The 10,030-nt window shown below is 38.0% G+C and overlaps 1 protein-coding gene across 1 annotated transcript; it reads left to right on the top strand.

Annotated features, from left to right (window-relative positions):
* Positions 1–1,344: 1,344 nt before the first annotated feature.
* On the top strand, positions 1,345–9,551 carry rab4b (RAB4B, member RAS oncogene family). The gene is made up of 8 exons (XM_079246966.1): positions 1,345–1,475; positions 4,220–4,300; positions 5,228–5,342; positions 5,570–5,632; positions 6,882–7,036; positions 7,160–7,255; positions 7,402–7,571; positions 7,687–9,551. The coding sequence occupies exons 1-7, from the start codon at positions 1,460–1,462 to the stop codon at positions 7,515–7,517; spliced, it is 642 nt and encodes a 213-aa protein (XP_079103092.1). The 5' UTR covers positions 1,345–1,459; the 3' UTR covers positions 7,518–7,571; positions 7,687–9,551.
* The last annotated feature ends 479 nt before the right edge of the window (positions 9,552–10,030 follow it).

Raw genomic sequence — 10,030 nt, 5'->3', positions numbered from 1 at the left:
GTGGCCTTTCTGTGTGGAGTTTGCATGTTCTCCCAGTGTATGCGTGGGTTCTCTCCGGGTACTCCAGCTTCCTCCCACCATCCAAAGACATGCATGTTAGGTTAATTGGTCACTCTAAATTGCCCCTAGGAGTGAGTGTGAGCATGAGTGTGGTTGTTCGTCTCTCTGTGTGTGGCCCTGCGATGGACTGGCGAGCTGTCCAGGGTGTACCCTGCCTGTCGCCCAAAGCCAGCTGGGATAGGCTCCAGCTTCCCCGCGACCCTGAATTGGAATAAGCGGTTCAGAAAATGAATGAATGAATGATTGTCTTTGCTGACACCTTGTGGGTTGCTGTTGCCTTCACACCCCAATGTCCTAAACTGTAAAAGGACTCAAAACACCCACAGTAGATTTATTCAGAATAACTCCAAATACATTGAATTCTTGATTGTGCATCTCTCATTGCTGTTTCTTTGTTTCTATGAGTTATACAGTTTTACATTTTTATTGTTTATTGTTTTATTGTATTGTTATTGTTTTTGCAATTATTGTAGCAATTTTCAGTTTGTCCTTTCAGACTCTTAATTGTTGCAGTGACTTTACCTGCATTTTAATGGCTTCAATTTGTATTCACTTTGCATTGTCCCTTACTTACCTGAATCAAACTGCGTGCGTGTGCGTGCGTGTCAGCATTTGCATGTCCGTGCGTTTGTTTGGGTTGTCATTTTACATCTGTTGTTATTGTTCTAGGGTGTATTATAATTTAATCATTTCTCACTGTTTTTTGTGTTGTTTTTTTTTTGTCTCTGGTCTTGTCATGCATCTCAAAGATCCTTAATTTGTAAACACGCGATGTTAACCAGGCCCTTAGACAGAAGGATAATTTATGTATCTACTGTAACGCTTATTGTCATATATAATCAAAGATAACCTCGACATTATATTATAGGAAAGGTTAATTACGACCTTTCTGAGAGTTTGAAAATGTAATAGGGCTGATGATGTCATTGGTCATAGGTACTTAAGTGGACAGTTTAAGTGACATATCAAAAAATATATATATAAACGGCACCAAAAAAAACAAAAAAACTTTTTGGTGCATTGTCTTCTTTAAATTAGTAGCAGCGTGTCTTTTCTTTTAATTTCATTGTCAGGCTTTAATTGAAAAGTAAAGTAACTGAAATTATGTATATGCCTCTACTTTATTCAATGTTACAAAATGAAACTTCTAGTTCTCGCTATTTATCTAAAAATTCCAACATAATGATTAAGACTTAAACGCAACACAGCTGAAACACAGATGACGTAGGACCCAACGGCCGTGTTTGGTTGAGGCTGGAGCAAAGGAAGCTAGGAAGAGATCAAGGAAACCTCTAGCATCGTAGATAAACACCCTAAAGAGTTGTGAACCCAGCGAACACAACAGCTGTCACTATACCAAAAGAATCGTAAAAGGGTTCTCCACTCAGCGAGGGTCAACATGTCTGAGACATACGGTATGTTTATATCGAGCTGCCTTAAATGTAAAGCTTGCTAACTGTTACTGCTCTGTATGACAGATAGGCTCTTAGCATCAATGCTAGTTAGCTTACAATTAGCTAATGGCTAACGTGCCCCTTCATCATGCCTGTGTGTTTTAATTTAAATAATTAGCTTTCGTAATTCTCATTTAACAATGATAAACAGGTTTTGTCGGAGGGCTTCGTCTGTATTGACATATTTGTACCACACTGGCAGCTTTTATTGCTTCGTTGACTGGATAGTAACGTCAGCAGACAGATGGTGAGATGTTTCAGGTGAAAGTTGGCCAAACTTTAGTCGAAATGCAAGTCAATTGTTGGTATAACGTAGTGCCTTCAAATGATAGGGTAACCTGAGCTTGTTGAAATTCAAGCCGGCTGGGTGACCTTGCAGGCTAAAATAATGTTGCTGTCATTCAGATCTAGCTATTATGTTAATATATCGCGTCTTGCCACAAAGCTTATAAGAGGAAGTTAAAGAGCTGTGGCTTATCATGGTTTAGGTTCCTGTGAAGCAGCAGCTGCTAGATTTGTCACTGGTCCTGTACATGTATTACTATCCTAAATCAAAGTGACTTCCTCTCTTTTTTTCCAAAAGAGAACAAAATGACAAACCAGTGCTGACAGAAGGCATGGTTTTACATTGATCTTAGGATTATTATTGTCATATACAGAGGTTTTTTTTCTTCTTCTTTTAATTTAATCATTTTCGAGAAAAGGTTATTGAACAAGACACTGTATGTTAGAAAGTATCGGTACCCTGACACTGGAAAGCCAGATGTTTTCAAATGACACCCCATCATTTCCTGTTGCACTCCTACACACTCACCATCTGTCTCTGCTTGTACTCTTTCTCCCCGTCATATCTTGTATGAAACTTTATCCATGTGGGCAGTATATATGGAAAAGTGCCAGTGCTAATGGTAGCTGTAATAGCCTTTTATTGATTTCTGTCTCAGTCTCCGAGGCCATCTCTTCTGAAGGATCAGTTGTGAAACTAGTTAAATCGTTATGAGCACAATAAGTACATGGTAAATGGTTACACATATGGTTCTTAAAATTTAATTTATGCAACATTTGGTCATTATGACAATCTTATTTGTTTATTATGAGTAGTCATAGAGTGTGGTTTATGTGAAAAAATGTAAAAAATTCATTGCAATGCTATTTAAACAGTCATGTGCAGGGAGCTATTATTGTAGTGTGATTGTCAGAGTTTCTGGAAATCAAATCCAAGCAGAGACCTTGCATGTCCATTTTTTTAAAAAATCCTTCTATTCAAATTTTATTACTTTCTAGTCTATATTTTCCTCTTTTGTCCTGATTTATTTGAATTTTTTGCAAATATCCAATGAAACCTCTAAGTGTAAATGTCTTGTGTATGGTGTGAAGACACACAAGACACTTTAGGTATATGTTGGCATGAATGCTTTAAGTGTTGTCACAGTGTGGATGTAGATAACAGTGTTGTTTTGTTCCCTAAGGGGGTATTTAATATTGATGTATAAATAATGCAATACTCTGAAAGGCTGCTGTTGAAAGGGCAGCACTGCAGTGCATTCCACTTTTGCCATTGCCTTGACATATTGACAGCTTGATGGTTATATGCAGATCTCGCAGGGGAATATATGATGCCTGGGAAGCCTCTAAAACGCTGAGGCAAGCTTTCACAAACAGACCTGCTAGCTTTTGATTTTTTTTGCCATTTTGCTGTCACGGCCACTGACAATGTGTGGTTGAGATGAAATGTTGATTGTTGTTGCAGAAGGAAACAGCAAGAGATCACATCACTGCAGTGATTCTGTTACCATGAATTTTGACCTCTAGCTTGTGTTGCTTTAGAAAATACCCGCTTGTGTACCAGCCAACAAAAGTGGCGAAATAAGTTTGAATGTCATGCAGGGGCTAAAGAGCAATCACTTTGTCCTCCTCTTTGTTTCTTCCTTCTTTAAAAAGCTAATTATTTTTTCTGTTGACCTGGTGTGCAGCTGAATATTTATTGGGTTTTCTCCTTTTTGGTAATATCTCTAATCATTATCTTTTTTTAAAAAGCTTTACTTAAACTTGAGTGCTATTAAAATGTGTTCTCACATGTTATAAATTAACCACCCTTAGTTATACTTGTCCTTTTAGTTAACCATGTAAAAGATTTTCAAGAGAAAATAGAAGTAGGGCATAAAAAAATGCCTGTCTCCATCCCTTTCAGTGTCACATCCACAGTGAGATTTTTATTATCTCTGGGATTATTTCAGGCCACAGTACAGCATCAATGATAAATAATATAGTAAATGATAAATGTAAATGTCCCAGTAAAATCATAGACCACAGCACACAAAGTCTGCACTGTGCTTGCCTTCACACATGAGGATCTTATGTGATTGCAGACTGTATGCATGGCCTGGGTATAACTTGTACAAGTAGCTAGGTTCTAACTCTTTGCAAGTTTGCTGCTAACATGTTGTGTTGCCTCAATGATGTGTTAAGAATATAAGGCTTCAAAGTAATTTTTCACCTCAGATATACAGTGAAAATTTTAAGTTGTCCATTATTGCAGATTTTATGCAAAGCGTTGTGATTAGAGCGCTAATTTGGGTTTGGTAGATGCTGTGAAAGTAGGGTCTTAATGAGATTAGGAGTTCATTTAAGGATTGTCTGAGGATGCAGTGCAAAGAGCAGCAGATCTGCTTCTTTTTATTTGACCTCTTCTCATCTGGTTGCAGACTTCCTGTTCAAGTTTCTGGTAATTGGCAGTGCTGGGACGGGGAAATCCTGCCTCCTCCACCAGTTCATTGAGAACAAGTGTAAGTCTCAGCTTTGCAAATGAGTGGATTCCTAATTGTATTGTCACACAGAAGCAGATCAAATTACATGCTCATAAGATTAATGCAGTCAACTTGATTAAATGTTTCATGCTACCCTCTTCAAATAAATCCCCTCAGTCTGTTGTAATGTAACTCATGTCTGCCAAATAATGCATAATACTCAGCAAGTGGGACCCTTCTCATGAAAAGTACATTTCTTCGCTGTAGTACTTAATTATTCAATGAAAATGACTGTATTTGATTTTCTTTTAAGAAATCAGTGTCCAGTGCAATGTAGAAAATGCCTGACAGAATTAAACCTGCACTTTTCTGAGTGCATCAAACAAACCAAACATCGTAAGTGTCACAAAATTCAGAGTGTATTGCCAGGCTCTGAAACATTGCCTAGTCAACTTTTAATTCACTGTAAATTTCATGGCATGTTAATTGAACTCTATCGTAATTTTTAAAATGTACTCAGAAATAAGGCTTTGAGTTGTGATGATAGCTCATAGCTACGTTTTACTTTCACAAGCTTCATTTAATGTTCTTAAGTTGTGTTTTGTATTTAATGTGAAAACATGTAAAAGTTTTAGCATGGATATGAGTCACATTCATGCTTGCATTAATATGATTAAGACCTCCTGAGTCCCTGTGCGATGAGTAAAGAGAGAAAAAAGGGCAAGTCAGTGGAATTAATCTCTCATCTCTTTGTAAAACCAAATGTGGATAGAAAGTTTCTGAAGATGACAGCTTAGGTCTTTCAAATAAAATCAAGACTTCATTGTGTTACAGAGGTGGGGAGAGTTGTGAGAATGGCTGAAAATGTTGCCTCCTTTATGGCAGTGCACATAACATTTAAATAGTTAAAATATAAAATAATGTTGTAGTTTTATTTTAGCCCCTCTTTTCTTCATTCCTGTGCAGTCAAACAGGACTCCAACCACACAATCGGTGTTGAGTTTGGTTCGAGGGTCGTCAACGTTGGTGGGAAGACCGTCAAACTGCAGATCTGGGACACTGCTGGGCAGGAGCGATTCCGGTAAAGGCCTATATTTCTTTAAAGGATTTTGCCGGCCTTTTATGTTTTATAATGACAAAATCAACATATTCTACAGATCCCTGCTCGGTGTCACTGTTTTACTGCTCTGAAAAGCTCCACTGACCAAATGCCCGGCTGATCACAATGTTAAAGCAGTTTTTGTTTTCCGCCAGTTAAATTTCCTGTTTTTATTTTCAATAAACCTAATGTTTTCTTTCTCTTCACAGGTCTGTGACCCGGAGTTACTACAGAGGAGCAGCAGGAGCGCTTCTTGTGTATGATATTACCAGGTAAAACTACCACTGGCCCATTACCTCTTACAAATGACAGCTTTCAAGTAACAGAGGGAACATTTTACAAATGATTTGTTTCTGCAGATGCCTCTGCATGCAATGTCTTCCAATATCTTTTTTTTTTTTTTTTTTTTTTTTAATTAAAACTAAATTATAATAATTAGAAATACTAGAAGACCACAAAATGTGATCGCACAGTTGGAGCAGATTATCACAGCATCTGCTCAAATGAAATAGAAATTTTCTGATGCATGAAGCTCTACTGTAAATAGTATTTTGTTTTTACTTTTTTTTTTTTTTTTATGACCACCATTATTGCTCTTCTCATTCAGTGTGCAGTAACAAACTATCAGAATTATACTGTGTGCATACCACCTCTGTATGTTGTACAATTTATTGACTGAAGACACGAACTGGTGTGAAGTGGTACAGAGTGGTATTAATTCCAGAACCCATTCACAGCTTTGTTTTTCACAAGCTCTGGGTAGTGATAGTGGAGTTGTGAAATCAAGATGTAGTGGAAGTAGTAATGTTGAGAGACAGGAATGTAATGCAGTTTGTGATTGCAAAAGCATATGGGCTGTTGAGAGAGGGAAGGTGGACTGCAGAGCGGCAGCCTCTTTAGAAATAATGCAGAGGCATCCTCTGGCAGCCAGAAGAAGCCCATCAAAGAAAGTGTTACGTGAGCTGAAAAAATTGTAGAAGTGGAGGGATAAAGCTATGATGGTGGATAGCAAAAGATTGAGTGGGTTGCTGCCATTTGAAGGAGAGTGGAAAAAAAACCAGATTGCTGAGTTGCCTCATCTCTTCAGTGTGCACATGAGGAATTGCGTCAGTCTTTGCTTGTTAGTGAAAGCAGCTGTTAAATTTCACTGTTTAGGTCCTACACCCTTCTGCTCGTTACCATGGACACTGAACCTCGTCTCCATGATAACTTTTGGCCTTACCCCAAAGTTTTATGTCCAAACTGACAGCTGCGTGCAAGTAATATTATTGTCCTGCACTTTATCATGAAATATTTCTTTGCTAGTTTAATTTACCAGATGTTTTCTCAGTAGTATTTCTTCTCTTTTGGACAGTTTTTTCCCCATGTCTTTTTTTTTTCTTTTTTGTTTGTTTTTGATTAAAGGTTGTATGTAAAATACAGGTTTCACAATATCTTGTCACAGCAACTTGTGAAACTTTTTGGGATACATAAGTTACAGGTGGACTCTCCAGTTTAATATTAAACTATTCTGTTTTACAGCCGCGAGACGTATAATGCCCTGACTAATTGGCTCACAGATGCGCGGACACTAGCGAGCCCCAACATTGTTATTATCCTGTGTGGCAACAAGAAAGACCTGGATGCAGACAGAGAGGTGACTTTCCTGGAAGCTTCGCGTTTCGCTCAGGAGAACGGTGAATGTCAAACTTACACACATTTTCTTTTTGTTTAGCATTTGTCTGCTTCTGTCGGATCACACTTAAGTGTTTTAACTTGTCCTCTTTCTCCGTTTGCCATGTTTTTTGGGGCATACACAGAACTGATGTTTTTAGAGACAAGTGCTCTGACAGGGGAAAATGTGGAGGAGGGGTTCCTGAAATGCGCTCGCACCATCCTCAATAAGATAGACTCAGGTATATTTTCATTTTGCTTGTTACAGAAATGTTCTTTATCAGGTGATTTTTGACTGGATATGTGTGTGTTTTCATTGTTTTCTTAGATTTAATTTATGGTGCATATATGTCTCAATGTAAAGCTCTCCTTTTGGCTCACTTTAAAGGAGAGCTGGATCCGGAGAGGATGGGCTCAGGTATCCAGTATGGAGATGCATCACTGAGGCAGCTGCGGCAGCCGAGAGGCACAACGACACAGAATAAACAGCAGTGTAATTGCTAGGGATCAGGCCTCCCCTGAGCCAACAGGCCTGCACAGACAGGACGCCCCCGACAGGTCAGTGAGGAACCATCAGCTAAAGCAGGAAAAAAAGTTTACTTTTAAACGTAAACTCGAAATTGACATGAACAATTAAGTGTTTAACATCATGTTGCCTTCTCATAAACCTCAGCTCCAGGTGTTTTTCGGTGTCTGTGACACTCCCTCCAGTCTCACACACCTTAGATCACCTTGATAAGCGGCCGTGGAAACTACTGCAACCCCTGACCTTTGACCTCTGGTAAGCTACTCTACCTGACAGAGGCAGTTTTGCCTCTGTGTCAGGTCAGGCCAATCCTTCGGAGTGAACATGATGGGACATTAAAGAGGACCCGTCCTCATCACTTGTTTACCAGACAAGGACAAGTCAAGGGTTGTTTGTACGGACTTCCCTACTGTTATTTTGTCTGTGCTTTTTTTTCACTCTGACTTTAGTAAACTCAGTATGCTTTCTGCATTTGCACATCATTGTAAATTATTATTATTAAGCTATTACAAGCATTTTCTTTATTCAACATCTCCTTATATGATTTATGATTAGTTTGATAGTGACTGAATGATGGCAAGTGTGTGTGCTCTTAAAAGAAAATGGCTTGCACAGGTTTTGGTTCAGAATTCATGTGTAGAAATTTATACAAGATGCAATGTTCTAAAAATCCTTACAAAAGGTTCCTGTAGTTCTTGTCATTGAATTTGTCTCATCTGAGTTGAAATATGAAGCTGCTAATTTGTGGATTTAGATCAATTTCAATCAGAAAGCCAAAATAATAAGTCATTAAATCTTGCTTTGGTTTGTACTGCAAGTGCACTGTTAGGATGTAAATTATTGGAGTGTGTAAAATACTTGATATTGTGAATTTATGGTATTGTTACTTCCAAAATATCCATACGACTTATCAAAGGGAATGCTTCAGTCACTCCATTCTACATCCATATCGTGAGGCCTGTGGGTCATGTCAAAAGCACAGAGAAGACTACATATCTTCATCCAAAAGTCCAAATATCGAAGGATTTAGCTTTACCAGATTCACACTATATGAAAATGTGTGTCCCTGAACATAATACAGTGAAGATTAACGCTCTTTTTAAAACAAAGTGTCCAACTCCTCTTGCTTGGCCTCATTTGACTCATGTTGCTCTACATACACATCCTGCACAACCTTTGTCATAAACCACAGCTGGCTTTGCCTCAGTGTTGTGTTTTGTAAACTCTCAGGATGCCCATTAAGCTCTATCATGAAGATTTGATCATGGCAGGTTGTAAGAGATAATAGTCCCGATTCTATAAGTAAAATAGTTCTGATTTGCTGTCGACTCCCACTGACTTAGTTGAGCCAACCCACATGTTTTCTTTGGGGAAAGAAAAGAAAGAAACTGGGAGTTTCCAGTAAAACATGGTTTTTCCTTGAAACACTGACGGCATAGCTTGTGACACTGCTGAAGGAAAATGGTGTTGGACGTTAGTACCATTCCAATTTCCTACCATTTTTGTTGAGTCATAGGAGCTGCATCAGAGTGAATCACTGACAGCAGGTCATTCTGACCCAGCCAAGAGGAGATGAAAACAAACCCGCAGACTTATTTGTCATGTCTGTCCTTGAGTGTTAGTGCGTGTTGCTCCAGCCAAAACACATGTTAAAACCCCAGTGAGTCAGCACACTGAAGGGAGAAAGAGGCTTGTATAAACATGAGATGATATATAGGATATCAAGAGACGGATGGTCAAAACATGTTGCTTTAAAAGAAAAAAAAAAAAAAGAAAAACATTTGCGTATTTGCATTGTGTGATAGTTTGTCTCCTCTAAAGTGCACTTTTTACTTTGACAATTTAAATTTTTTTGTTTATATCCTGTAACTGTATAATTGTACATTTTATTTTACTTAAATTAAACTGTAATAAAGATTTTAAATATAGATGTTATAATTTCTTACTAAATAACTAAGATCTTTATTTGTCCTGACATGAACGTGTTTGTGAGCTGTTTGGCAGCAACTCTGATTACTCTGATTCACAGATTACCCTTTACACACACACACACACACACACACACGTGTGTGTGTGTGTGTGTGTGTGTGTGTGTGTGTATATATATATATATATATATATATATATATATATATTATATAGTTGGCAAGTATTGAATCAGAGTTGGCTTGCATTCGTCTGTAGGGATTGTATAGCTCATAAGTCACCTTTGCTGCCATATGAGCATTTTTTTCCCCATTTACTCCAATCTTGATTCAGTCATTTGATGAACGCAATCCAACTCAGTTGGTTCTCAGTAAATTATGTGAAATAATCAACCTAAATACTACTGTACATTTGCAGCAGCCTATAATGTAAATAAGATTTGTCTATTAAGGGTGAGTGTTGCTCATTGATTGTAATGATTATGCAATTCCCAGTAAACTGCTTGTTTTTCAGTTCATGCTTCCTGATGTCTGAATTTCATTTTAAAGTTCATCAGTCAGGACTG

The sequence above is a fragment of the Telmatherina bonti genome (assembly GCF_933228915.1).
Source record: "Telmatherina bonti genome assembly, chromosome: 9".
NCBI classification, from domain to species: domain Eukaryota; kingdom Metazoa; phylum Chordata; class Actinopteri; order Atheriniformes; family Telmatherinidae; genus Telmatherina; species Telmatherina bonti.
The sequence above is the reverse complement of the archived record's forward strand: the minus strand, read 5'-3'. Positions and strand labels throughout refer to the sequence as shown.